General features: G+C 56.6%; 10 protein-coding genes across 10 annotated transcripts; 5 read left to right on the top strand and 5 right to left on the bottom strand.

The window, feature by feature from the left end:
* Nucleotides 1-760: 760 nt before the first annotated feature.
* Nucleotides 761-2,603, bottom strand: QBC33DRAFT_283558 (casein kinase I). Its single transcript, XM_060423273.1, has 4 exons — nucleotides 2,386-2,603; nucleotides 2,233-2,302; nucleotides 2,027-2,175; nucleotides 761-1,959 (listed from the first exon to the last, which is right to left on the bottom strand). The coding sequence occupies exons 1-4, from the start codon at nucleotides 2,512-2,514 to the stop codon at nucleotides 958-960; spliced, it is 1,350 nt and encodes a 449-aa protein (XP_060278582.1). The 5' UTR covers nucleotides 2,515-2,603; the 3' UTR covers nucleotides 761-957.
* A 2,194-nt stretch (nucleotides 2,604-4,797) lies between these two features.
* Nucleotides 4,798-7,175, bottom strand: QBC33DRAFT_283555 (uncharacterized protein). The gene is made up of 3 exons (XM_060423272.1): nucleotides 6,960-7,175; nucleotides 6,612-6,896; nucleotides 4,798-6,553 (listed from the first exon to the last, which is right to left on the bottom strand). The coding sequence occupies exons 1-3, from the start codon at nucleotides 6,972-6,974 to the stop codon at nucleotides 4,889-4,891; spliced, it is 1,965 nt and encodes a 654-aa protein (XP_060278581.1). The 5' UTR covers nucleotides 6,975-7,175; the 3' UTR covers nucleotides 4,798-4,888.
* A 304-nt stretch (nucleotides 7,176-7,479) lies between these two features.
* On the top strand, nucleotides 7,480-8,655 carry QBC33DRAFT_461602 (OST3/OST6 family protein; the record flags this gene model as incomplete). Its single annotated transcript, XM_060425039.1, has 4 exons — nucleotides 7,480-7,830; nucleotides 7,895-7,995; nucleotides 8,054-8,409; nucleotides 8,471-8,655. 4 exons carry the CDS (start codon nucleotides 7,480-7,482, stop codon nucleotides 8,653-8,655), a joined length of 993 nt encoding a protein of 330 aa, XP_060278580.1.
* Nucleotides 8,656-11,582: 2,927 nt separating this feature from the next.
* Nucleotides 11,583-13,219, top strand: QBC33DRAFT_574237 (1, 4-beta cellobiohydrolase; the record flags this gene model as incomplete). The annotated part of the gene is made up of 4 exons (XM_060430744.1): nucleotides 11,583-11,839; nucleotides 11,902-12,074; nucleotides 12,146-12,470; nucleotides 12,577-13,219. 4 exons carry the CDS (start codon nucleotides 11,583-11,585, stop codon nucleotides 12,995-12,997), a joined length of 1,176 nt encoding a protein of 391 aa, XP_060278579.1. The 3' UTR covers nucleotides 12,998-13,219.
* A 95-nt stretch (nucleotides 13,220-13,314) lies between these two features.
* On the top strand, nucleotides 13,315-15,416 carry QBC33DRAFT_552013 (FtsJ-like methyltransferase). Its single transcript, XM_060429259.1, has 6 exons — nucleotides 13,315-13,700; nucleotides 13,796-13,846; nucleotides 13,967-14,395; nucleotides 14,461-14,589; nucleotides 14,698-14,859; nucleotides 14,964-15,416. Exons 1-6 carry the CDS (start codon nucleotides 13,443-13,445, stop codon nucleotides 15,036-15,038), a joined length of 1,104 nt encoding a protein of 367 aa, XP_060278578.1. The 5' UTR covers nucleotides 13,315-13,442; the 3' UTR covers nucleotides 15,039-15,416.
* A 169-nt stretch (nucleotides 15,417-15,585) lies between these two features.
* On the bottom strand, nucleotides 15,586-16,889 carry QBC33DRAFT_552009 (ribosomal protein L18e/L15P). The gene is made up of 4 exons (XM_060429258.1): nucleotides 16,788-16,889; nucleotides 16,462-16,566; nucleotides 15,975-16,342; nucleotides 15,586-15,882 (listed from the first exon to the last, which is right to left on the bottom strand). The coding sequence occupies exons 1-4, from the start codon at nucleotides 16,789-16,791 to the stop codon at nucleotides 15,805-15,807; spliced, it is 555 nt and encodes a 184-aa protein (XP_060278577.1). The 5' UTR covers nucleotides 16,792-16,889; the 3' UTR covers nucleotides 15,586-15,804.
* Nucleotide 16,890: 1 nt separating this feature from the next.
* On the bottom strand, nucleotides 16,891-19,668 carry QBC33DRAFT_552001 (MBOAT family protein). The gene is made up of 3 exons (XM_060429257.1): nucleotides 18,530-19,668; nucleotides 17,379-18,467; nucleotides 16,891-17,301 (listed from the first exon to the last, which is right to left on the bottom strand). Exons 1-3 carry the CDS (start codon nucleotides 19,286-19,288, stop codon nucleotides 17,182-17,184), a joined length of 1,968 nt encoding a protein of 655 aa, XP_060278576.1. The 5' UTR covers nucleotides 19,289-19,668; the 3' UTR covers nucleotides 16,891-17,181.
* An 894-nt stretch (nucleotides 19,669-20,562) lies between these two features.
* On the bottom strand, nucleotides 20,563-20,965 carry QBC33DRAFT_551999 (uncharacterized protein). The gene has a single exon (XM_060429256.1). It carries the CDS (start codon nucleotides 20,882-20,884, stop codon nucleotides 20,624-20,626), a length of 261 nt encoding a protein of 86 aa, XP_060278575.1. The 5' UTR covers nucleotides 20,885-20,965; the 3' UTR covers nucleotides 20,563-20,623.
* Nucleotides 20,966-21,534: 569 nt separating this feature from the next.
* On the top strand, nucleotides 21,535-22,796 carry QBC33DRAFT_428200 (uncharacterized protein; the record flags this gene model as incomplete). Its single annotated transcript, XM_060424153.1, has 2 exons — nucleotides 21,535-21,905; nucleotides 22,031-22,796. Coding segments are annotated over 2 exons (1,137 nt in total), but the record flags the coding sequence as incomplete, so codon positions are not given.
* Nucleotides 22,797-25,463: 2,667 nt separating this feature from the next.
* Nucleotides 25,464-26,984, top strand: QBC33DRAFT_461444 (ankyrin repeat-containing domain protein; the record flags this gene model as incomplete). The annotated part of the gene is made up of 2 exons (XM_060425031.1): nucleotides 25,464-25,802; nucleotides 26,448-26,984. The coding sequence occupies 2 exons, from the start codon at nucleotides 25,464-25,466 to the stop codon at nucleotides 26,982-26,984; spliced, it is 876 nt and encodes a 291-aa protein (XP_060278573.1).
* Between the last annotated feature and the right edge of the window lie 69 nt (nucleotides 26,985-27,053).

The following is a 27,053-nucleotide window of genomic DNA, read 5'->3' as shown; positions in this document are numbered from 1 at the left end:
TCATGCATCCGCTGGTAGGGGTTCCAAGATCCCCATTTGCCTCGTCCAATATCTCGTCTAATACCTCACACAACATCCGCACATAGAGTCAAGTAAGCAGCAAAAAGCACGATCAGCAAGTCGGACCAACTGATCGGCCAAGTCGCAGAGTCAAAGAGATACATACTACTCCCCACCCCCCATGTCTCTCTACCTAGGAATTTCTATCTCGACAACCCTCTGACTTCGACCTCGAACCTGCCCGCCTGCCACACGCGAGTATTATGGACACTTTGGGGGAAGAAACAAAGGAGAATTCACGGGTTGGGAAAAGTGTCAAACTTGGAACCAAAAGATGCTAACCCATGCCGACGCCCTAGCTACAACAACGTTTAAAGTAAACAACAAAGAGTTTGTTCTGAGATCTGCCTCGTTCTCATCCATGAGCGTAAGAAGGAATGGGATGCGCGCCTCTCTCCCCGGTTTAGCCGTCGAGTTATGCAGCCCATAAGTGGTCCATGCCAAATTTGCAATGCCGCCTTTTCCTATATTGTTGAAGGAGAAGAAGCCCGTATTATTAGACATTTGTGAGGAGAATCCTGTCGAAGGGGTTTTATCTTTCAGCCAGCTCTATTATTATGCCTGCCCAAATATGCAACCTCCCAGCCGAGGTATCTAATAGATGGGGAGGAGGGAGACAGGGAGCTGGAGAGCCGCGTCGGAAAATGTTCGTCAAAGTAGGTTAGGGCGTGATTATGTGATAGGAGAAGAGACCATCATGGGGGATCTCCTCCATATCCCCGGTAAGAAGGAAGATCGGTGCTTCACCCCCCGCGCAGAGGTTCCCACATCGGTCTGCTTCTACGACCGAGATCGCGCCCTGGTGGAAGATCGTCCAAAGACGTCTGTGAAGATTGCCGAGAATCGCACACGCTGGGTAGGCTACCACCCAGCTGGCGCCCCTTGCATCGATCGCGACTAGCCACAGCAGAGCATCTTCAGGAACTTCTGGAAACCGGACGGCTGGGGCTCAGCTGGCAGGCCGGTGTTGGCAGGGGGTGGGGTCATGTTGGTCTGATGCACCATCGGCCTCTGGGGCAGGTTCTGGGTACTTGTCTGGAATTGAGCCTGCGTCGACCCCGTCGGCGTCGCCATATCCCTGTAACCCCCGGCTCCTGCCCTCGGCGTTGCCAAGGCGCCGGGGACGTTTTGCCGACCTTGCTTTGGTTGCTTGATCGGTGGGGTCGGGGGTTGGGCGGCGTTTAAACGGGCCATGGTGAGTTGCTGAGTGGTTCGGGGATCGCTCTGATGAGGGGTGCCGGCCGCGCCCCGCGAGTTGGCGTGTAGCTCCATGTTGGACGGCCCCGGCCTGGCATTTGGGTTGTGGAGTCCCCCCGGGCGATCCCAGTCGTTCTTCTTGTCATGCTTGCCTATCTTCATCCAGTCGTACTCGCCATCCTCCACGCCGCCCGTGTCTTTCAAGGCCTGAGTGAACAGCTCGCGGAGGTAGTCGTAATCCGGCGTGTCCTCGAAGCCCAGGTTGCGGACATAGGTCAGGTATTGGTTGAACTGGTCCGGGAACCCCTCGCAGAGCTCCTTGATGACGGTCGTCTGCTTCTTCTCGCCGATCTTCTCGTACTTCTGCTTGTTCGTGGCAGCCTTCAAGCCCTGCCACGGGAGGCCGCCACGAAGGAAATACATAAAGACGTGGCCAAGAGCCTCGAGGTCGTCTCGCCGAGATTGTTCCCTTCCTAGATGCGTGTTGATACTCATGTACCTAGCCGTCCCCGAAAGAGACTTGCGTTCGCGGTACGGAATGTGCTGCTTGGTTTTCGGGTCACGGTATTGCTTGGCCATGCCGAAGTCGACAACGTGAATGACATTGGCAGTCTTGGTTCCCGGCCGACCGATGAGGAAATTGTCGGGTTTGATGTCGCGGTAAATGAGATTCTTCTCGTGAATGGTTTGCACTCGGGACAGCTACATGTACGGTTAGACGACCGGGGACAGCCACGGGGAGAAAGAACAGAGAGTTGGTCCAGCGTACCATCTGTTTGGCAACCATGACGACCGTCTTGATGGTGAACCTCCTGTTACAGTGGTCGAAGAGGTCTTCGAGGGAAGGGCCGAGAAGGTCAATGACCAGGATGTTATGGAGCCCTTCTTGGCCGAAGTAGTAGACATTGGGAATGCCAGCTTTGGAAGACAATAGTTAGCATCGTGAGGCTGGAAGGCGGAGGCGGGTTCACCTACGGCAGCCGACGAGGATCTTGTACGTGCGGTACTCATCCCGCAGTTGTGGTGCGTCACTCTTCCTGGGTTCCTATTGAAGGCAGTCGAGTTAGCTCTGGTCGTACTGCTACAGGGGAGATGCGTGAGACGGTAATCGGCGAAATAAACACTCACGAATTTGATGGCAACTTGCTGATTGTTGAGCAAGTTCGTGCCTTCGAAAATCACACCAAAAGAACCCTCTCCAATCTTCTTTCCTACCCTGTAGTGTACGCCGACGACGTTGGACGAAGAGGAGGCCATTGTGACGGATCTAGGGGTCGGCCACGGACACTATTGCGATCGAGTGTTGGATTGAGCCAGGTAGGGAGGGCCGGCGAAGGAGGCCCGGGGAGGGGGGGAATTGAGTTGGCTTCGGCGTCGGCGTCAAGTGTCGAGGCTCTCAATCAATATCTAGGCACATGTAGGATTAGTCCAGGCCGGACCATAGGGTCTAGTGAGAGAGTCTCGAGGATCGGGGTTGATCTAGAAGGTGGATGAAGGGAAAGGCTTGTTGTGTTGGCGGTGCAGATCCATACAGTTCAACTGGTCCTCCTTGCACACGAGTCTAAAATGAGTTGGTGGCTAGGGCGAAAGCGTTGTGGCGGGCGTCCCTTGTTCCTTGTTTCCCTCGGTTGGGATTGGATTGCTGCAGGGCGGAGGGTGCCGTTTTAGGTCTCGGTCGGACCCGCGAGCACACAAAGGGAAGCTGCGAGATTGAGAAGGCACCCCCAAAAGAAGACTTGTCGTCTGCGAGCCTCGTCGCGAGGCCACACAGATCTTGATGGTTGGTGAGACTTCGTTGTATGGCCGAAGGGGGGCGGGAGGATGGGGGAGGGTGGAGAAGGAAAGAAGGCCAGGAGCAGCAAGAGAAAGCGCCCAGATTGCACACCTCCCTAACCATGCCTGGACTTTTCTAAACTGGGGCGAGCGGCAAGCCACCTGCCAGTCACGGAAGCTGGAAATTTTGTGTTGCCCGGGTGCCCTTGGCGGACTGGTCGCTTTCTGGTCTGAGCTTTGCCCCCCCACTCAAGATACAACATTGCAATAACGTTTGTGGTATTGAGGGTTCTACAGATACGAAGCAGAGGTATGTGCTTATGTGCGCTGGCCAGCGTGCCTTGCATGGGCAGTGGTAATACGGATGCGCAGTATTTCTAGACACTGTGGCGGAGGATGAAGAAGAGGATTGAATGGCAACAGATCCCAATATCTCTGGCTTGGAATCACCGCCACTCTGCCTGGATTGCAGACCGCCATAACAAGGAAGGTACCTGGGCATGTACGGATACTGTACCTGAGTTAGTGCCCCAGAGTTGGGGCGTCTAGATGTCTAAAGGTTGGGACCGCGCTAACGTTAGGGTACCTTACCTTACCTTGTGGCGAGACCGACAGCCGCAAGGCAAACTTTCATACCTGTTGCGCTAAAACAACGAGCCTTTTAGCCTACGACCCATCCATCCGACCTTCGGCTCTCGATAAGAAGTCTGGAAGTCAATGGGTGCTGCTCCCCTGGAATGGCGGGCGAAACCTCCAGTTATCATGCAACGGCAACTTGGAAATCGACAGGAGACAGAAAACCCGGCCCTGAGCGGGAGATCTTAGCTTGAGCTGGCTACCTATACAATGAATGGCAGGTTACACCGCTCTGCCGCCCCGTCCAAGCTGTGTTTAGTACGCATGAAGACGTGAACAGGGAAGCAAGCGCTTGGATTATGCTTCCGACGTGTGGCGTGTGCATCTTTAATCCGCAAATCAAGAAGACGGGAGTTGCCAATCTTAGCTGTAAGCAGTCCAAGCCAAAAGACACTGCTGACAATGTCCCCCCTTTCTAAAGAACGGTGTATCGGCACAAGTAAGCTTTTCTAGCAGCGAATCATTAGCAGGCTACAATGCTGAACTGGCGGCTAAAATATTACGCGCACTGACCAGCGGCCACCGAGCGAAGCTGGGGCTTAGCCTCCCTATTCTATTCTAGATAGATCACAAATGAGAACGACGAGTCATTCAAGCAGCTGGCTAGGTTCTTTCTGCCTGTGCCAGCGAAGAGCACCGAGCGGGGCGGAGCGAGGATGGCCTGCCAAACACCTGGTTGCCACTTGATTACTTCCAATTGCTTGCTTGCTTGCTTGCTTGCTTCGCCGTTTCGCCCTCCCCCCACGTCCGAAGCCGGGATCTCACCTGGGCTCGCTGAAGATCAAACTGGTCAATATCCACTGGCGGTTGGTCCGAGGCCGGCGTCGTTTACTGTATTCGCGTCGATACTATTCTGTCATAGCGCCATGTGGTTACCACGGTACCAATCCGGCAAAGTCCTACGTTCGTTGAGTTCAAAGTCCGGGTCGAGACGAGCCGAAGAAAAAGCGAAGGCAGTCGACAAGGAAGTCAATTGCTCAAAACAGTCAATACCTGAAATCCTGACCCCCCGTCTCTACCCATCCATGGTCGTAGAGTAAGACGGCAGAAAACTCCAAAATCCCAGACCTGACCGATGCATGTAATACAAAACACGACAACCCCTTTCCTTTGCCCAACACCCCAAAAGGTGCTCATATCATATCCTACACAACTTAAATGGACCTCGAGTCCCAAAAACACGACGTTGCTGGGGTTAAGGGGCGGGGATGTGCCCCAACGCTCAAGCCAGGAAGCTAGCATTAACACCCCTCCGGTCCCTCTTGAGCGGCGAGAACGCCGCCCCCGCGAACGCATTCTTGGCCGCCCCGAGACCCACCACCGCCCTCTTGGCCACCCCTCCGGCGCCCAGCGCCACCCGCGCCGCGGGGGCGCGCTTGGTGGCCGCGGTCGTTGCCGTTGCCGTTGCCGTTGCGGCCGTTGCGACGACAGGGTGCTCGGCGTCCTCGGCGTCCGCCTCCCCGCCAAAGAGCGTCGCCTTGGATGACGCCCCGAGCAGCTTGCGCTTCTTCTTCTTGGGCTCCGACTGTTCTGTCACAGAGGCGACGGCGGCGGCGGCGGCCGTTGGTGCTCCCGTAGGGTCAGTCGTGTTTGGGGGGACGAGTTGGGGCTGCCTCTTCAAGGCCGAGACGGCCTTTTTGCCGTCAGCGGCCTCTTCGGCTGGTCGGTTCTCCTGACCCTGGCCGTCTTCTTCCGCCTCCTCCGTGACCTTCTCCAACGTAGACTCGGCAACGGGTGCTTTCCGCCTCTTTGGCGCTGGCATGTTCTTCCTCGAAGGAGAAGATTCCGCCAGGGCCTTTGTCGTGGGCCGGCCGCGGGGCTTCCCCCCCGAAGCTGTGGTCTTGGCGGCTGCCTTGACGGCTGGTTCTTCGGATGGCTCGGTGGCTGTGGGCTCGCCATTAGCTGACATGGACACAGTTGTCGTTGCATCCGTGCTATTCTCTCCCTGTGGCTTAGGAGAAATGTCGCTCAGATTGATGGTCTTGTTGAGAAAAGGTGTGATCGAGAATGTCGACTTCTCCCCTACTGCTGCCGGGCCGAACCCTCTCTTAGCTGTCCGCTTCGGCCGGTCTTCGCCCTTGTTAGGCGTGTGAAGTAGTAGTGTTTCCTCGGCAGTGATGTCGTTGGCGCGCCTCTTCTTCCCGGCCGGGGCCTTGCCGGCGGGCTTCTTCGCTGCCTGTTCTTGCGCTCGCTGGAGATCTGCGCGACATTGTTTCAGCTCCTCGCGTGTCTCTCGCAACTTCGCCTTCACGTTGTCCAGCCTCTCCTCGAGTGGCAAACGACGACCTTCAGCCTCGGCAAGGGCACTCTCGTATTCCTTTCGGATCTGATCCTTTTCCTTCTTCTCCCGTGCCAGGGCCGCCTTGGTCTCAGCTATCTTCTCGCGAAGCTGGTCGAGCTCCTCGGTCGAATCAGTGGTAGTTGCGTTCTTGGTCTTCGTGGCTTTAGAGGCTGCCTGTTTCTCCGTGGCAAGCATTCGCTCGGCCTCAGCGAGTTTCTCTCGGAGTTCCTGTATCTCCTCCTCGGCCGCCGTGTCCTTGCTACCTTGGTTCTGTAGGGCTTTCTGCGCTGTCCGCTTTTCCTTTGCAAGTTGCTTCTCCAGGTCGCGAACGTGTTTCCGGAGCTCTTCGCCGCCATCATCCTCACGGCTTTGTTTGCTTGCGGCCTTCTGGACAGCGCGCTTCTCGTTGGCAAGCTCGACCTCCAACGCATTGATTTGGCGCTCGAGGGCCAATTTCTCAGCTAGGACATCCTTCTGATGGCTCAGCTGCGACCGTAGGTGCTCGATCTCGGGCTTCAAGAGTGCAACCTCCCTTGAGAGGGCAAGCTTCTCTGTCAAGGTCTTCGCCGAATCTTTTGTGACGCTGTCTAGGGAACTCATCTCTTCCTGTTGCAGATGTTGTTAGTTCCTGGCGGGCGAGTCGGAAGGGCCGGGGCGTTTGTACCTTCAAATTGGATAGTTCCCTTGCCTGTATCCGCATCTGCGTCTCATGCTGACGGCACTTCTGTGCTGCGGCCTCGAGCTGACCGTGGAAGGCATCGCACTTCGTGATCAGTTGTGTCACTTGATCGTCTTTCTGGGCCAGCTGATCCTTCAGGGTGCCATTCTCGTTTTGGAGCAAGACGCTTCGAAGCTTCAACCTTCGAGCTTCTTCGTCTTTGACAACGATACTGTGCTGATGAGTGATATTCTGGTACCTCGTGTCCAGGATGCGCATTCTTTCGGATCTCTGATGGGAGGGCAAACATCAGTGAGTGTATATGCAGCAATTGTGGGCTGGAGAATTAATTACCTGATCGGAGTCCATGTTTACGTTTGGCAGCGCGATACGAGAGCCGACGTGAAGATGCGACTAGAAGGAGAAGCAAGCAAAAAATCCCGATAGTGATTGAATACACTCAAGGTCTACAAATAGACGAGATGCTTGAAGTTTCCAGCTGATGTTGAGTGGCAGCAGTGTGGGAAGATGCCAATTGAGGAGCAACCACAGCAAGCTTGGTAACCTGGTAAGTAAACAGTCTTCCAAAACCGGTTAGACGCCCAAAACCCCACCAAACAAATGGCCGGGTTTAATTCGGCCCGCCGTTGTCCTGGATCCACCATTCTAGTGGTGCACGGTCCCACTAAATTGTGGATCCCAATGCTTCAATTGAGGACACTTTGGCTGACCTTCAGGACAGCTTCAGCAAGCTTACGTTTCTTTGGCGACGTCAATGACAAGAGAGGCCTGTCCCGGTGCAATTGGCCCATCGCACAACGCCGTATCTACGTTCATTTCCTGAGGTTGTTTCTTTCTTGATTTCGAGTTCAAGATGCGCTGGCTACCAGCCCTCTTTTCTCTTTCCCTCCTCGCTGGGGGCTCTCTCGCTGCGAGAAAGTCAACTGAGGATCGGTTCAACGAATACCATGCCAAATCCCTGTCGTCGACACCCGTGAAGCTCGGGGATGCATCCTACAAGAAGCTAACCAGCGCTCCGAGGGACTACTCGGTTGCTGTTCTCCTGACAGCACTGGAGGCGCGGTTTGCGTGCCACCTCTGCACAGAATTCCAGCCAGAATGGGAGCTGCTGTCCAACAGCTGGACCAAGGGAGACAAGGCTGGCGATTCACGACTTCTCTTCGGTACCTTGGACTTCTCCGATGGCAGGGACATCTTCCTCGGGGTTCGTCACTTTCCAACCGCTGGGCTTACTTCCAGGAAAGTGCTTTGCTGATTCCTGGTTACAGCTCGGTTTACAAACTGCCCCGGTCCTCCTCCTCTTCAAGCCCACCGCTGGCCCTCACGCCTGGCCGTCTGCAGAGCCTATTCGATATGACTTTACAAACGGGTTAGTTTTCTCCAAGGAGGGGGGTTAGATATATTTCCTGTCTCTAATCGACCTGCAGACCTCAGACTGCCGAGCAGGTCCACCAGTGGCTGGCCCGCCACACGCCCGACCGCCCACACCCACCGGTCAAGCGGCCGATTAACTTGTTCAAGTGGATCGTCACACTTGTCGCAGGCTCCGGTATTATGACGGCAGCCTACCTCGTTTGGCCGTATCTGCTGCCGATAATCCAGAGCCGAAACATCTGGGCTGCTTCCAGTCTGATCATGATCCTCCTCTTCACCAGCGGGCACATGTTCAACCACATCCGAAAAGTGCCATATGTTGCAGCCGATGGCCGTGGTGGCATCAGCTATTTCGCGGGCGGCTTCCAGAACCAGTTCGGATTGGAGACCCAGATTATTGCCGCCATTTGTATGTTCCCCCCCTCTTGACCAGCAATCCCAGGGATGGTCTGTATACTGATGCAATACAGATGGCATTCTTTCCTTTGCCGCGATATCCTTGACTCTCAGGGCTCCTCGGATCGTTGACGCGAAGGCGCAGCAGGTTGCTGTTTTGGCCTGGGTCGGCATACTCTTCGTGGTGTACAGCTTCTTGCTAAGTGTTTTCCGCATCAAGAACGGGGGCTACCCATTCTCGCTGCCACCATTCATGTGAGTGGGGGGAACGATACCACGGCAGCAGCTGATCCGATGGGTGCCCTCTACTACAATCGAGGAGAACAAACATGAATCACGAGGGGGACTGCAAGGGTGGCCCTGAGGTGGCTTGCACATGTACAAATAGACTCGGGCGGGCGTATCCGAAAGAAAAGGGGAATGTGACGTCGGTATGGTACTCGAGGGGTATCGCGTCAGGCTTCTTGACGTCGCACAACATTTCCAGGATGAAAGCCGAACTAGCCATGAGCATGAAATGAATTGGCTAGTTTCATAGAGCTTGATGATTCGCATCAGTTTGCCCGTCAAGGTCCCGTCGTCTCGCTGCCCGAACTCACCTGATCCGTCGAGCTCTTGTGACTTACATGTTCCCAACGTGAATAACCTCACTCGCCGCTGTGGGTTTTTACATGTTGTGCTTCGGCGATTGGATTCAGGCATCTCTCATCTCGGAGGCGGAGCATCACAGCTCTCTTTGAATCGGATTTGTTCCTGCCTTCTATATCGGATTGTCGCCTCCATTCTTGGCGGCATTTCACACAATACCTGTCGAGATTACAATGGAGGAAGAACGGAACAATCGAAAACCAGGTATATTAGAAACTGCCTAGTCAGGCAAGTCCGGCCACATTGGACGGCGGCAACGCGGCCTTGGCTCTATCCCACGGAATGCATGCTCTCGAGCCGGATCTTGGATGGGGGGGATGGGCTTGCTGCCCCGACCCGGAATCTCCTTTGCACCATGACGCAGGTAGGGTGGGAGCTGCCAGGGATGCCGGAGATCCGGAGAGCCGGAGAGGAGGTTCGCAGTCCGCAGCAGTATCCCTACCCAGGTCGACGAGCCTCCCAGGTTCGTAAGCTTGGTCTGCCTTTGAAGAAACGGACGGATTTTGGTTCTGTTTAGTGTTGTGCATGCGTGGAATGGCGATCTCTGGTCATCTTGATTGACTGGATGCAACGCCGGACAGATCACTTGCCGTATTTGCTCCGCTCGCTGCTTCCGGAGCACTCCCGTTAATATATACAAGCCCTCGTTTGGGGATTTGCGCCTTCCCTCTCCATGTTGCTCGAGTCATGTGTAAACCGACTGCGAATGCCCCGATGATTACTCCCAGCGTCGTCGACATACGGCCGCGGCCTGTGGAGTCCATCGCGCAGTGGGTATCTCTCTCCCTTTCCCAGCATATGCTCGCCAGAAACCCGGGAGGTTCGCATTGATTGCTGGGACCCCGGTTGCCGAGAGAAAGGCCGTCTTGAGAGTCCTGAAGCGGCTAGAAAGCGGAAGATCTACACGTCTTCATTGGGACAGCGGCTCCTGCATAGAAGGTGATACAAATTTGTCATTCTATTGAATGCGTTCGGGTAGGTAAGCGACCAGGTGGTCTGGAAGCTTGTTCATATTGCCTACCTACCTACATACCGACTGCGTAGTCGCTAACTTCCTAATCGACCGGGACCTTCTGTGAGTCTCACCTCAACTACACCACCACGCACTGCACGGGCTCAGGCCTCCGGAGTCTGGATTCTGGAGTCTGGAGTCCAGTGACCCCCCCCCCCCCCCTTTTCTCGGCGGCCTAAACTCTCCTCCGCCTTGAGTCGTCCCACGACGGCCGACATGGTTGGCGGTTCTTTAGCCGGATCGGCGAGTCGTTGACGCGCGTGGTAGTACTGGACGGCAGATTATATAACTCCATATGTAGGTGCATGCACTTCAGGTCCACCTCCCACCGTTCTGGGCGGTACTGGACGGCTAAAACTTTACGGCTTAATAGTGCCACTATAGGAGGTTTAAGTAATTAAGAGCCGTTTCAGATAATGACAGACTTTAGCCATCGACTGTCGTTTGGCGGTTACTGGCGACTCTGAGCCAGCTGGGCCCTGGTCGTTTCTTAACAATATGGGGTTCGTAATCGTTGTCTGATCCCATTGAACACCCCGCATGGCAATCAACATCCCTCCCACCCCCGGATGGGGATTATCTATGCGTACGTAGTTCGTCCATGGGTGCTTGCGAGAAAGGCTGAAGTTGACGTACCTGCGTGGTACCGCCCGAATCCGAGCGTCAATGTTCGGCACTTTCTGAAGCCATACATATCTACCGTATTGGAGGGGATATTGCCCTCAATCAATCAATGGTCATGCGAGGGCTTTGAGTCTCGATCCCGCACCCGCCGCCTAGAACCCACCAAGCCTTTCTGTCCCGTTCGCTATCCGAGAGTCGAATAGCTGTCTTCTGGACCCTGAGCCATCTCCGCACCTGGCCTTGGCATCGCCTGGTTCTCTCCAACACGGCTTGCCGATCAGTCCCCCCCCTCCCCCCTTCCCCCTGTAAGCCGGTTCCCACTCCCAAGCTCTCCAGCTCCCCCACGGGGCGCCTGGCGATAGTAGCCTGTCTGCAAGGGCCGAACGCCTCGATGGGGTAAGGACGGAAGGGCCATAGGAAGCTTGCATAAGGGGTAATAAAACGGCCTTATTTTGCCCAGCAGCCTTCTCCTTCCCCACACTTGACCATTGATCGTAGCCAATCCTGAGTCGGCCCGGTGGTCGTCGACTGACCAGAAATGAGGTACTCACTATATGGAAGAGACGAAATGAGATCTAGCATCGACCAGTTGGCAATAACGGCAAGGGTGACGCACTCCATGTCCAAGAGTATACTCCCGGTAGAGCTTCTGAGTGCTTGCTCGGAACGTTCCAGGCCGAGCTGCCTCGCGGAGGACGGGCCTACTTCCTGATTGCGAGCAAGTTGATCCTGTAAGGCATTCGAGAATGCATGGCCCCGATGCCCACTCGGGTTGGGCGGCCGTGATCCTGGTCGACCTTCCCCTGGTATAAATCCTCGCCATCTCCCCCGTCGAATGAACCTTCTCTTCCCAGCCCTCACACTCACAACATCAGTGGTCAACATCCCCGTGGTCGACCAAGATGAAGCTCTCGCAGTCCGCCCTGTTGGCATTCGCCGCCGCGGTGCTCGCCGCCCCTCCCTCGGAACCCCGGCAAACCACCGCTGGGTGCTCCTCCGATGTCACCCTCGACCCCAGCACCAATGCCTTCAAGAAGTACACGCTTCATGCCAACACCTTCTACCGCAGCGAGGTTGAGGCTGCCGTGAAGACCATGACCGACTCCAGCCTTGCCGCGGCCGCCGCCAAGGTTGCCGACGTTGGTAGCTTCTTGTGGCTGTAAGTCATGATGCACTCGGGGGGGAACAATATTTGGGTGCGTCTACTTACTGGCCTCTTAGCGACACCATTGAGAACATCGGCAGGCTTGAGCCAGCTCTCGCCGATGTCCCTTGCGACCACATCCTCGGTCTGGTCATCTACGATCTGCCCGGTCGTGATTGCGCCGCCAAGGCTTCCAACGGCGAGTTGAAAGTTGGCGAGATCGACAAATACAAGACCTCGTACATTGACCGTGAGTTCTTCCCGGGCGTTCCTGACACTGGGGGTCGCCAGAGCAAGGCACTGACGGAAGCGTCGCTCTAGCCATCGTCAAGATCCTCAAGGCCCACTCCAACACGGCCTTCGCGCTTGTCATCGAGCCCGACTCCCTCCCCAACCTGGTGACCAACGCCGACTTGCAGACCTGCAAGGACAGCGCCGCCGGCTACCGTGAGGGTGTCGCCTACGCCCTCAAGTCGCTCAACCTGCCCAACGTCGTCATGTACGTCGACGCTGGACACGGTGGCTGGCTCGGCTGGGACGCCAACCTCGACCCCGGTGCAGAGGAGCTTGCCAAGGTCTACAAGGACGCTGGCAGCCCCAAGCAGGTCCGCGGTTTCGCGACCAACACCGCCGGCTGGAACTCTTGGTAAGCCCTCCTCCACCCTCTCTTGCCACACACACACACACACACACACACACACACACATATATATATATTGGAGAACAGCGTGCGCTAACGCAATCTCAAACAGGGACGAGAGCCCCGGTGAGTTCTCCACCGCCTCGGACGCCAAGTACGACAGCTGCCAGAACGAGAAGATCTACGTCGACACCTTCTCGCCTCTGCTCAAGAAGAACGGCATGCCCGGCTACGCCATCGTCGACACTGGCCGCAACGCCGTCACCGGTCTCCGTGACGAGTGGGGTGACTGGTGCAACGTCGACGGCGCCGGCTTCGGTGTCCGCCCCACGGCCAACACTGGCGACGACCTCGCCGACGCCTTCGTCTGGATCAAGCCCGGTGGCGAGTCCGACGGCACCAGCGACGAGTCCGCCACCCGCTACGACAGCTTCTGCGGCAAGCCCGACGCCTTCAAGCCCTCGCCCGAGGCCGGTACCTGGAACCAGGCCTACTTCGAGATGCTCCTCAAGAACGCCAAGCCCGCTTTCTAAGCTCGCCAATGCCGTCGTTGCCGCCGCCGCACTAGCAGTCGTGGTGCTCGGGAATATGTCCAATGCTTCCGGGCCCGCGGGCAAGGGATTCTAGACGCGGCAGAAAGGAAAGGCTGTTTCTCTTCAGGTGTATATATACATATATAGCTCAGTATATATATGATTATTACGAAACTATAATCGGAAGTGATTGGCGTCCCATATTCGATCGGTGATTTTTGTTCCATGACAAATGGAGACGGAAGCAGCTGTGGTTCAATTCCGCGTTAAATTAAGGTGCAGCATGGGTCAATTAGCGGGGCATCCATTATCCGCTACAAGAGAGTTATGCATCAATGGGAGCTGCCTCAACGCAAGCGATTTGACATTGCCCTTTTCAACCGACAAGCGTTTAACAGGACGTTTAGGCAGTTGAGAACCCGCATGCCCTTGACCCGACCCCCTCATGTTAGCAGCATGTAGCAAGACGCCATGCCGCCGCGCATTCAGTAGAGGTCGCACCCCTGCCACCACCACCCTAACAGCCCAGGCCGGCGTCCGGCTTTCCTCTCCGCGGCCGCCGCCCGCTCCTCCGGCAGGGGACCGGCAGGCGCGGCTCTCTTCATCGAACTCGCGGTGGAAGCAGCGCCAGGGCAGCGATGTGTTTGCGCGAGAGGCCAAGGTCCAGGGCCTCAAGAGCCGGGCCGCTTTCAAGTTGCTCGAGGTCTGTCTGTCTGTCTGTCTGGCAACAAACCCACGTGATCAGTCGCTCGGTTGAGATACGACAAGCTTATACTGAATGAACTCTTCCGTTTCTAGATGGACGCCAAGTTCAAGCTTTTCAAGAAGGGTGACGTTGTCGTCGACCTCGTAAGCATTGTCCCGATTCTCCTCTCTCCTCTCTCTCTACCCTTCCCCCATCAGGGGTTACCAGATTTGTGCCCCGCCACCCCAAACCCAACTAACAAACGCTCGCTCCCCCACCGCCAGGGATACGCCCCGGGCTCCTGGTCCCAGGTAGCGCTCGAGCGCGCCGGACGGCTCGGCCGCGTCGTCGGGATCGACATCATCCCGGCGCAGCCGCCGAAGGGGGTGTCGACGATCCAGGGCAACTTCCTCTCGCCCGGCGTCCAGGCCATGGTGAAGCGGTTCCTCACCGACGACCAGCGGCGCCGGGATCTGGCGCCGGGATCTGCTGCCCAGGCTGCTGCTGGGAAGGCCAGTAGCGGCCGCGCGCCCGCAATCGTCGATGATGATGATGACGGGGAGGCTGGCGGGCTGAGCAGTGACGAGGTGGTCGATCGGCCGAGCTATATCGATGCGGAGAGGGCGGTTGCCCGGGGGTCGCCGCTTGCTGGGAAGGACCCTGCTGCGGATGCGGCGGAGGGAAAGCAGGCGAAGCAAGAGAAGTTGGTGGATGTAAGTTTTGCCTCTTCTCCCCGTCAATAATATGGAACGGTGCTGACACATATATTGGTGTCTAGGTGGTTCTTAGCGACATGTCAGCACCCTGGCCCCAAACCTATGGATTCTCTGTCAACAGCTTGAGTAACCCGTATCTCAGGATGATGAACACGAGCGGCAATAACTTCAGGGACCACGTCGGTAGCATGGTAAGTAACATCGATCATAGCCAAAAGCCAACATCTTCCTACAGAGAACTATCTGCATCCCTACCCCCTCCCGATCCAGTCTTCACCGCGGCTAATACGGCCTCACAGGACCTCTGCATGGCTGCCCTAACCTTCGCCAGCGACACCCTCAAACCGGGCGGTCGTTTCGTATGCAAGTTCTACCAGGGCGCCGACGACAAGGCGTTCGAGGCCAAGTTGAAGAAGATGTTCAGGAAAGTACATCGGGAGAAACCCGAATCCTCGCGCAGCGTAAGCCCCGCCCCAAACCCCGATCACTCACCTCACCTCCCATATACGCTCTCGCCGGTGGATTAAATGGGTCATTGCTAAGCAAGAGGGGTTGTCATGATTAGGAATCGAAGGAGTCGTATTTCGTCGCGCTGAACAGGAAGCCCAGCGTGACGCTTGGGGATGCCGAGGGCGCGTAGAACCCTTGAGGCTGTTAGGGGCTGAATGCTTTCTCGGTGGTGTGGTCGGCGGGTGAGAAGCTGGAACGGCCATGAGAGCCAGTCAGGACTGGCGAGCCTCTTTTGTACAATTAGATGTCACGACGATATTCATCCCGCCTTGCCCTGTTGAGAAAAACTGTGCTTGGGGAGTAATCAGCAGAGACAGCTCAGATGTCTTCCTCATTCTGCGTTGACAGAGCTTGACGGATACCCTGAAGACTTGGAAACTTTGCTTGTAGCCTGAAGCTGGTGCTCAACACTCCTGCGGGAAGCGACGAAGTGTGTCTGATCTGGGTGAAAACACGGTATCGGGAGAAGTCAGGCGAAAATGTATTCATCAAAATAAACCATGTTTACTACCAGAGTTAGCAAGAGACAAAACTCCTAACCTGCTATGACAGCGATAGAATCACATTTCGTATTGCTCTGGAGGCAGCGGCTGCGTCCAGCAAATGGGCCTCATACGGGAACATGTAGATCATCACTTCTCATGGAGAAATCACACGACAAAACCTCACGACAAGAAGCAGCAGAATAGTTAGTTGGTCTGGGTTGCGGTAATGATTGCCTCTTTAATCTTAATTCATCGTCATAGACCTTTTTGATATGCCATTTCACGCCGAACCATGCACAACTCCGCAGCACACAAGACCGAGGTGGGAATATATGCCTAGGATTAACCACCGGCAGACCACTGAAATCGTCGATATCTCGGTCCACAGACCAACTAACGGGGGTATCCTCCTTAGACCTTGAAACCGCGAGACCTTCTGCGACCACGAGCACGCTCGAACTTGCGGCCCTTGGACTCGACGTAGGGTTTCTGTACGACGGGTTAGCATCTCCTCTCGCTACCGGTCCGCGCCTCTGCCGATCGAAGTCAGGCCAAGCGGCACGGGGGAAGAAGAGACCGACCTTGTTCTTGTGGGGACCGAAGCCGAAGTGCTTGACGGCCTCACGCGAGTTCTTGGGCCCGCGGAGCAGGAGGGTGTTGGCGCCGGTGGGCTTCTCCTGGCCGAGCTGGTCGAGGGTGAGGGTGCGGCCGCCGGCGGCGAGGATGCGCGCGCGGGCGGTGGCGGTGAAGCGGAGGGCCGCGACGGTGACCTTGGGCACCTCGAGGAGGCGGTTGTCGTCGGTGACGGTGCCGACCACGACGACCGTCTTCTTCTCGTTGCCCCTCTTGAGGTTGCCCGCGATGCGCGACAGCGAGACGGGCGGGCGGTTGATCTTGCTCATGAAGAGCCGGCGGAGGACGACCTTGTTGAAGGGCGAGTCGGTGCGGCCTAGAACCCAAGTCAGATTCGTCTCAAATCTCCCAGCTTCAGCAGCACCTCTGCAAGAACCCCGTGTGATATTGTGGAGGCGATTCTCCGCATGGGGTGGTAGGAGGGAGACAACTTACGGGCCAGGAAGCGGTAGAACTTCACCAAGAGCTTGAGGTAGACATTGTCGCTCTTGGGGGCCTTGCGGTGGGTGTTCCGCACGTGGTGGTGGTTAAGATCGATACCTAATCAAGAAAAAGAATCCATGGTCAGCCTTTTTCTCTGGTATGCTCAGATTGGCAGCATCTTGGCCGCGAAATAACCCATATCTCGACCCAGGGGGCATGCCCTTGAGTCGGTAGATGGGATATCTCGTGGTCAAGATGACGAACGCCGGGGTTTCGCAGAGGATCTCGAATGATCTCCTCCACTCGCACACAAAGGCTCCAAAAGAGACCTTACGTACCCATCTTGTCGAATGACTCTCGATTGCCGAAGCTTGAGTCGATGGGCGGGATGTCGAGGTTGTCGTTTTCGGGGTTGGAGGGACGGAAACTCTCAAGCAGGGCTGTGAGAAATGGAGTCAATGGAAATTTTGGTGTGTGGGCGGTGAGTCTCGGCAATTAGGGTAAGTGTGCGGAGCTGGTGGACCCGCGGCTTGGTCCGTGCGTTGATGGTGGCTCCACCCACTTCACCACAAGTTCACACCTAGAGAGCCACTGATACCGGTCAGGATGGGTACCTACTGATTCAACCAACAAGTTCTCAATTGATATCCAATATGATCTTCTTTGAATCTGGTAACCTTATTTACGCCGACCGTGCCCGTTACCACCCGCAGAACGCCATCATGCCGAGCCCTATAGGATAAGATAGAGGCTACAGAGGACGCTGGGACCCGTAAATATTCCCAACCAGAAAATGATGTTTCCTAATGTTGCTTTGTTTCGGAGCCATTTCGTCCTGCTTAATCTTACCAGCTGCGTGCGGTTAACGTTAGCAGTGACATCAGCTTTTAAAACCCGTGATGGAAGCAAAAACGGAAAAGTCATCTTACCGGAAGCTGGCCCATCTGCAAGATCAGCAGGTAGCCCCTGAGCTTCTTGAAAATGCACCACATGATTAACTCGTGGACGCAGGCGGAGAGAAAGAAGGTGATCAGAGTGGCCGTGTGCTTGTTTACTTTCATGGCCGAGATGGAGCTGTGGTAGACATGGCGTAGGAGGAAGTTGTGGACGGGTCGGTTCCAGTCTCGCGCAAACTGGTCCCAGGACACGCTGTTCCACCAGGCGCCATAGAAGGTACGGTCGGCAAAGTAGGTCAGCTCTGCCAGGAGATTGAGGATGGTCTCCCAGATCAGGTACCACGACAGCAGGTACTCCATCATGAAGGGGAAGATCAGGTCGCTCAGCATCCAGGGAAATTCCCGGAATCGGTCGGCAAGCAACATGTTCTCCTCCTTCATCTGCAGCGTCCTCATCACCACCGGGTAGATGAAGGCCTGCGAGATCATGATCATGACAAAGATGAGCCCGACAGAGGCCGCCAGCTTCTCCGCGGCGTAGGACCAGTTGATCGAGTCCGACCTTGGGTATTCGAGTTCGTAGACAACAGTCGGAAGAACGATGTATTCGTAGTGGTTTGCAAGTGTGAGGTTGTACGGATACGCCTTGTCGGGGTTTGTAGACTTGCCCCTGAGCTCATCCGTCAGAGCATCAATCTCCCATTTGATCATCCGTTCAAAGACAAGGACCTGTTCCTCATCAAGGGGATCTCCGGAGTCGATTGCGGCTGCAATCCTGTCGATATCTGGGTTGTTCTTCTCAAAGTCTATGGATACACGGCGTTCCTTCATCATGTGCGCCGATGGCAAACGCGATAGATGCGTGGTACAGAGAGCAGACGGGAGTGGTTCGGTCGCCGAAGGGCACTGGACTGGGCATATGTTCTCCAGCTGCTTTAGTTTGCAAAGGAGTTGCTTGCGCGTCTTCCAGGCAGTAGAGAGGTAGCCATTGTAGAAAGCATACGAGTGCTGCTTCATCAACATGACGAGCCCGTGTAGTACAAAAAACACGGTGTATGTCCACGGCCATTCCCTCCATCGGGTCAGTTCAACGACTCCAAATATGAAGGTAATTTGCCACAGCTAATATAAAGTTGCAGTCAGCCCGCAGAGTCTCACGAAAGGAAGGAAGGGGCAGTGCTCACGTTCTGGATGGTCCAGCCAGAGCTGTCCCAGTCGAGATAACCAGCATATACAAGCCTCTGGATAAGCCAGCTTACCCCTGTGAGGCCACACATGATGCCGTCCGAGAGGAGTAACAGGACGACTTCCCCCCCGAACATGGTCTTCATGATCTGGTTGTCCCCCAGTGCGTTGCCGTACTTCTCCCAGTTGTCGGCCCCTATTTTGATCATGAACAAGAAAAGGGCCATCCAGAACAACGTGAAGAAGCCGTGGAAGGGGCTACTCGCAGCGTCTTGGTTCTGCCGGTCGAAAGTCGAGAACTGCCGGGTGAACACCAGGTCACTAAACTTTGGGCGGCGCCTCCCCTTGTCCGTCGGATCCTTGGCTCGCAGCAAGCCACGCTTCACGATCTCGCGTAACTCCCCATCCTCTGGTTCGAGGACATATCTGACGCCGTCTTTGCCAGTCTTCAGGGGTGGACGTGCGTCCGATTTAGAGTTCCCCGAGGCTGCAAAGCTGTTGTCCTCGGAGGACGTGTCGTCCAGCTGTGACCTCGATTTGGTCAATTTCCGTCTTATAATAGTCGCCGACGGCTTGATATCGTCATAATCCTCCTCGCTTGTTGGTGAGGAACCAAACCCGGACGTCCCATCCGCCTCCCTCAAAGCGTTACGAAGTGAATGGGGAGATCCGGGTGGGGTTATTTGTTGCGAGTTTCTTGCTTGACTTCCGGATGGCGGGCCAACTCCATTGCCCGCGAACACCGTTGGCTGGCCCATATTGGCGTCCGACAAATGGGGGTGAAGTTGAATGGAGCAGCAACTAGAAAGATAGAGCCTCAATTAATCGAGATGAAGTAAATATACGATGGACTTTTGCTCGGCCCGCCTTTTCAGCCCAATGTCTCAGCCCTGAATATATGCTTAGATATGTAGGCATGAGATTTGCGGCTTCGGGATCATCGGCTCGTCTCCACAAGTAGTCAGGTTGTCATCTCCAAGTTTCCGACAGGGGATCGCAGGGCGTGCGCGAATGGAAGGCGAGCGTGGTGTCTTGGTCGATGTCACAAGCACCCGAGGCTGCCGGAGAGTGCTGGGCTAGACTTCTATGCCAACGACTTACAGGGAGAAGAACCTGGAACCTAGTGTGTCGTAGTTTGGGACGGCCGTTTTTGGCAGCCTGAACTCGCCACTTTCGGCAGGTCTAAACACCCCCGGCAAGTACATATCACGGGGGACGGAAGTTCTTGGCAATGTCCACTGTACGCGCACCGTACCTCCCAGATCCTGGCTACCTACCTGGAGAGAATTCGGATATTTATTAGACCAGCCATATCGCCAAATTGTCATGGCTGTCCACCAAGATCAGCTTCTAAACCGTATATTCTTCCTTACATGGTGGACAGATTGGTCAAACTGGGCTGGTCACGATCTATCGATGGAGAAGAGCATCGAGTCGTGTACGACTGGCTCTTTCAACCGTGCCGGCCGCTTCTGCCAGTTGGTGCTGAGAACCCGTGTCAATTACGCAAAGGACGTTGAATACGGCCCTCGCCTTCGGGGCATGACACGGCAGCAAGGCTCCCTTGCAATCCTCTGCTACACCTCTGTCCGTCAGGCCGTTGGCATTGTCTGAAGGTGATAAGTTTGGCTTGATGGGGACACTAGGCTGCCTTGGCATCCGCATAGGGATAAGGGACCAGAGGCAGGGAGGATGTTCGCATCACAGCTGCATGGGTTGCCCCTCAGCAATTTCCATTACTGTGCGTGGTGTTGGTGCTGCTGGGTTTTAAGGTTGTCCGTTTGCGCAGGACCCCGGTTTCTGGTCCCTTGGCCAAAGAGCTTGTCTCCACGGGCAGGGGTTCCGGGCCGCCAAAAAACTTTGGACAGTTGGAGCACGAAAAAGACCAGCTGCCAGTTAGGACGGCGATGCCCATGCCATTATGCCTCGCCGTGGTCGCACCGCATCATGTACCAAGGGCAAGACGATCCTTCTATTGTGCCGGCGAGCATCTGCCTGTTCCACAACCCAGCTGTTCGTGGATCATCGTTGCCCTCGTCAAAGTACCATTCACTTCATGCTCCGGTGTCTCCGGTGTGATCTGTCTCCATGAATTATCGCAGTGCGTTCCCATTCCCCAGTGGGACTTGGGCACCACGTTCGGCTTTGGGGCCCGAGGAATTTCTGAGGATCCTCCAAAGCCCTCTTTTCTCCTTCTCATCCATGATGACGGTCGACATTGGTCTGATGTCTCTTGTTGAGATCTGATCCCCGCGGTGATCTCGGTGATCGAACATCGACGACTTGTTCTGGATCAGCTTCAGGTACTCGTCCCGGCACTCGCTGAGGAGCTCCTTCAGAACGCTGAAGACCATCCGAGGCAAGAGACAGAGACTTCTTCTTTTATTGAGAAGTAGACCTCCTTTTCCGTGCACCGGAACAGGAGCGGATGGTTCTTGTACCTGAACAAAAAGGTTATATTCCATAATTGTGTGCGCGGATTGGCTACTAACAGAGTCATCCGCTGGCAGTGGTCGCCGCGGATACGCTGTTCCTGTCGTTCTTGTTATAAGATAAGATGAAAAGACCAGCACCAGCCAATAAAACAGAGCCGTCCACACTCCGTTTAACTATTCTCGAAACAGCGTTGTGCAGATGATGAACCGTTCCTCTCGCCCAATGAGGATGCCAAGATGGCTGCCAATGGCCTGCAAGCCGACGATTGTCTGGTTCAGCTCATCTTCTTGGTGCCTCTCATTCAGCTCGCCAGATCCTTCAGCATCACCGTCCCGCCGTGGCGACAACGTCGCTCTTTGGAAGCGCTTCGCTACGTGCCGGCGAAATGGCGGCCTTCAGGGCTTCCGTCCTGATCTGCGCCGGCGCCTTCATCTGCCCCGTCGCCGCCGAAAATGCCACGGCCAGCGAGGCTGCGATCGACCTGTTCACCGACTTCGCCCCGTAAGCTGTTCTCCCCGTCGCAGACAGTTCCCTGTCATATTGTGGATACTCACTACAGGGAAACAGCCTGCTCGCCCTCTTCGGCGACCAGTTCGCGACCCAATTTATGAGGGAGACGCTCATTTGGCCTGACCACGTCATCTTCGCCATGGCGCCGCTCGGCATACTGACGGCCGTTATCGGTGCCATCCGCGTCGGCGGGCCCAGCTGGGCGCGCGCCGTAGTCGGGCGCGCGCGCGAGACTCGCGCCGCCGCCGAGCTCGAGCTCATGTCGTCGACGTCGCACGAGGTCTGCGAGCTCTTCAACGGCCGGTACATCGTGCGGTCGCTAGGCAAGCCGTCTCTAGAGCAGTTCCTCTACCTCTGGCGCGGGAGCGGTGAAGATGCGCGGCGCGAGATCCACACCATGGAGTCGGCCGTTCGGGAGGGGCTTGTCAAGTCGCGCAGTACGTGCCACGGTCCGTCGCTGGGCTGGACGTGGTCTCTCGCTGATGTTGGTCCGTAGGACTCGCGGGGCCGCTTGTGCTTGCGCGGAACGATCCGCAAGACGAAGAAACGGCCAGGAACGATGCCAAACAGAATTCCGACCCGGAATCTGACGGCACCTATAACGACTCTGCAGCCCCCAATGTCGTTTTGAACCTCTCGGACTACTCGCGAGAGGCAGCACAGCAAGGCTGGAAGCTGCTGTCTATTGCGATTGTCAGCACGATCATCCAGGCTGCTGTACTCGCGATATCTGCGCTGTCGGTCTACAACGAAGATGTGGCCTCCCGAGTGGGCGAACCGAGCGCTCCCTACGGATTTCCCCTCTTCGTCTCGGGGACGGTCAGCCTCGTGGTCGGAATGATATTGTGCTCGTGGACCATCGAGAGGAGCACCTCGGAGCGGCTGTGGTACCGCGTCAGCAGCCCGAGCAACGATGCCCAGGCCACGGGCACCAAGGACAGCGACAAGATCGGCATCGTATGGTTGCAGAGGGACCAGCGCGTCAGCGACCAGAAATTCGCAGCATTCGCAATCCACGGCGGGTGGAAGGAGAGCATCATCACGTCCACGCGGAGAGACACGCAGACGAGCGCCGACCCGAGGCAGGGGGCGGCCTTCAACTACCTGCTCGCGCTCTCCGGCGCCTTTTTCGGACTGGTCGGCTTCATCATCCAGTTCCAAGGCCTCCGCGGACTGACCTGGCCGTCCTCGGTTGCTCAACTTACTGCCATTGCAATCATGGCCGTGCTTAGGGCCTTCGTTCGACGCAAGATCGGCAATAAACCCCCTGCGCATCAGATGCACGAGGGACACGAGCTGGACTGGCTTGCGTGCAATCTCGTCCTGAACGAGGAGCACTGTTTCACGCCACAGGCCGGCGCTGGCCAGCAGGACGGAGGCGACAATAGACCAGCGACGCCAGGAGAGAAGGGCGCAGATGGGAAGCCAGAACCACGAGTTGCTCATAAGCGAATCTGCTGGAGGGTTGTGACTGCCAACAGCAGCCCGGAAAAGGACGGATGCTTTGTCTCTCCAGGCCAATTCTCCAGCAGTCGGGCTAATAAAGCGCCAACTGGCGACGACACCTCACCTCACAATCGGATATGGAGACTGCGCCAACGTCTCGGAGTCTTGACGCGCTGGACAGGCCCGGCTTCGGCCGACGCAGTTACGCTTGCGAGATCTATCGAGGCGGTAATGAACCACTTCTTCCCCAATCCTTCCCAGATTGTGCCTGTGGTCGAAAGACCCAAGAGCAGCACTGCAAGTGCAAGCACCAGGGAGAGTGCTGCTAGCCCTTATGATAGTCGTCAGAGCTCTCCAAGCGAGACTAATTCCTCCGTCCCAGTGGCAGATAGGACGAGGATGACATGCCGTGATACAACGAAGTGCACGCTGACTACAGACTCGGGAACCCCGGAAGAGTCTACAAGCTCTGAGAGTGACGACAGCAGCAGCAGCGGGTTATCACTCTCCAAAAGCTCTACGAATTCCAAGAATTATGTGAGCACAATTAGCTCTGGGAGGAGTGGCCCAGGTTGGAGCAGCGAGCTCGATCCAGGATCGCACCCAGAGAGCTCGTCGTGCTCAGAGGGTTCGTCGTGCTCAGAGGGCTCGTCCTGCTCAGAGGGCTCGTCGTGCTCAGATAACAGCGGCCCTGGCGAGGAGCTCCACGATGTCTTCCGGTGGTCGCTGGACACAGAAGTCGTCCGGGACTCTGCTCCGGTCCGGGGAACAGCAGACTTTACTATCTGCTACAACGAGACGTCCAAGTCGTGGGAAGCGGACTCGACGGAGCTCGAAGCCGCCTTGTCGCTCTGGATGTCTTCCCTTGAGCAGATCTCGTACCACAGCGAGGCCGATGTCCGTCAAGACGACTGGCTGCGTCAGCAGAAGAAGTCGGACGTGTCGGTCCGACGGATCCTCGGGAGAGACGCCACGAGCGCGCTGCACCGAGACATGACGTGGTGGATGGGTTCGCAGCCTGTGGAGAAGCTCCGCGAGATGGGCAGAGACCTGGCGCCCGACGGCGAGCAGGCCAGCGCTCGCTCTAGCGTTGCTGGCTGTGTTGCAAACCTGGAGAAGACATTGGTCATTGGTTGGCATGGTCCACCAAAGTCAGACGCCTCCCAGGCCGTCCCGGCTGAGGCTGTTGCAACCACGGAAGTTCCGTCCCAGGCCACTCCAACCCAGCCCGAAATTCTAACCCGGGAAGTCTCAACCCTGGTCACTCCAGCCGAGGCCGCTCCGGCCGAGACTGCTCTAGTCCAGGCAGTTCTAACCCAAGCCGCTCCGGTCGAGGCCGTTCCAGTCCAAGTCGTTTCCAAGGCCGTTGGCGCTACCAGCACGGAAGAGCAGCATGTTGCAGAAGTAGCACAACTCCCGAGTATAGTCGAGTCCGAGCCCTCAGTGCGACCAAAGGAGGAACGTCGACTCACGCCCCTGTTTCATCCGGCATTGTTTGCCGACCAGGTCACTGCGCCTAGGGCCAAGGCACTGTCCCAGCATATCTTCTCCGGCTTCTTGTGGGCCATCGCTGCCGAGGTCCCCGAGTCTTCCCTGCAGCCCTCCCAGCAATTGGGCGGCATCTCAGTGCTCGATGCCTTCGAAGTTAGCATGAGCCGGGTGTCGCCGAAGATTCAGAGCCAGGGCATGACTGAGCTGACGCAGAGGATCGAGCAAGCTGGCATCTTCAGTCTCCAGGAAGCCTTCATGAGCGTCATTCCCCCGCTCAGCTGGTACCAGAAACTCCCGTCCAAAGACGTGGTTGATTATGTGCGAACCACACTCACCAATCTGTTCGAGTTGGGTGGTCAATGGAACACGTCCGCCGACGTCTACCGCGAGCTTCTTGGGACGTGTTTATTGTGCCGGCCGTGCCAGTATTGCGCTACGGCGGTGGTTGCGTGCATAGAGTTCATATATTTGGTCAGCGAGCCACTGAAGCATGAAGCAAAAACCGGGAACCGCGCAGTCCCGCTGGCGGAATCTGGGCGTTTGAAGCGAGAACTCCGTCATCTCTTGGAATCCACAGATTTTGGGCAGGACTCGGACTTCGTTGCCGAACTCAGGTGGCTTTACAGCGCCCAAAACCGCAAGCATGTTCTCGATGCAGTCTACGAGACAACCGCGCCCGAGAAGGAGCGTGACCCAGCGTTCAAGACTTCGTCACGCAAGACCTGGGGCCTTACTGAATTCCACCTGGTGTTCATGGACCACCACAGCTACGATCTAGAAAACATAGAAATCATGGAAAACATTGGTGCGGCGCAGTCGGTGTTCGAAAACCTGCCCGACGTCTTCGGCTGGGGCGCGCTGCACTACAATGCCGCGAGGAGCAACAACCTCGAGCTCGACCTCACCCCGCCCCGCACGCTCGCGCAGACAGACATCGTGGGCAAGACGTTTGTGCACTACTGGATGCATGCGCAGTGTTTTGAGCCCGCCAGAGAGCGGCCAGCCCTAACAGCCCTCCGTCAAGCGTCTCAGGCCCGAACCCGGGACGGGATGCAGCTGCTGCATATGGCAGCCGACTTTGGGTCTCATGACATCACCAAGTTCCTGTTGGACCACATGGTCGAGAGCACCGACGCCCAAGACATTTGGGGGAGGACGCCGCTGCACTTTGCGGCCGCGGGAGGAGTCGTTTCGGTCGTCGGGTTACTAACGGACGCATCCGCCAACATCGACATTCGATGTCGCCCCGAGCTGCGGGCCTGGACACCGCTTCACATGGCTGTGGCGCACAACCGGCGCCGAGTCATACCGATGCTTGCTGGCGACGGTATGGACTGGGCAATGTGGGAGGACTCGCTGGACATGACACCCATCGAAGTCGCGGCCGATGTCGATGCGGCGGGCTGCGTCGAAGAACTGGTGAAGCTTTGGACTACGCGGTCGGCCCCCAGCACCAGCACTGATTCGGGCGAAAACCCTAGCCAACAGACCCATGAGAACTTAGTAGAGCGGCGGCAGGAAGTCGACAAGGACGACGCCGGTGAGAGTGAATCCGACAAACCGGATGACATGGCCCCCGGTGTTGCTAGCGAGACGGATCTGTTCAAGATGCACCACTGGCGCAGAGCCGTGCAACTGGCTGCCCGCAAGGGACACACGAAATCCGTCTCGAAAATGCTGGAATTATCCGAGGGACCTTGTCGGACACGAGTCTGGAAGCACGCATTCAGGCACAGCGTGGCAGGCGGCAAGTCCAAGACGGTGAGCTACCTACTGCGGCTGGATGGCTGCAGCTCCGAAGCCGCGAGTGATGAGATTGAACGAGGACGACCGCTAGTGCCGTCACTGATAAGAGCCGAGACTGTGGCGGAGCTCCTCGTCGCCGACATGCGGAGTCCGTGCCCGGCTCTGAAGCTTGCTCTGTCGCACAGGCGGGAGGATACAGCCAGGGCGCTTCTCTCGGAGCCGCACATCGCAGACACCATGTCCCGTGAAAGGGATATTAGGATTAGAATTATGGCCACGGCTGCCAAGTACGGGCTAAAGGACATGGTCGCGCTACTATTGATCAAGCATCCGGATATTCTGGATGCGGAAGACGGCAAAGGCAGGAGACCACTCTCGAATGCTGCCGAGCGGGCAGGCGCCGAGACTGTCAAGTTCCTGCTCGCGCACGAAGCCGTGGACGTCAACGCGCGGGACGACGCCGGCCGCACCGCGCTCTCGTACGCCGCGGGGGGAGGCAAGCTGAGCATCGCGAGGCTGCTGCTGGCGCAGGGCGGCATCGATGCGAATGTGGCCGATGAAGAAAGGCGCACGGCACTCATGTACGCCGCTGAGCAAGGCTACAAGGAAATCGCACGGCTGCTGCTCGATCACCCTGGCGTTGACATTGACGCCGAGGATGACAAGGGACGGTCGGCATTGGACTGGGCAAGAGTTAGTAGGAGAAGGGGGACGATGGATCTGATACGACAAAAAAAGGCCAAGCAAGTTGGATCCACGGAGGTCTTGGAGTCCAAGATCCAGGGAGAACTCCGCCGAGGCACGGAGGAGGCGAAGACGTGCTAGACCCAGAATTATAGAGGCGAAAGTCAAGTCTGCGGCATCAAGCGATGATGGGGAAGAGGCGAGTACACC

This window comes from Phialemonium atrogriseum (genome assembly GCF_030411735.1).
Source record: "Phialemonium atrogriseum strain 8032-3 unplaced genomic scaffold QBC33scaffold_42, whole genome shotgun sequence".
Lineage (NCBI taxonomy): Eukaryota > Fungi > Ascomycota > Sordariomycetes > Cephalothecales > Cephalothecaceae > Phialemonium > Phialemonium atrogriseum.
Note: the sequence above shows the minus strand (reverse complement) of the source record. Positions and strands in the feature narration are given on the sequence as shown.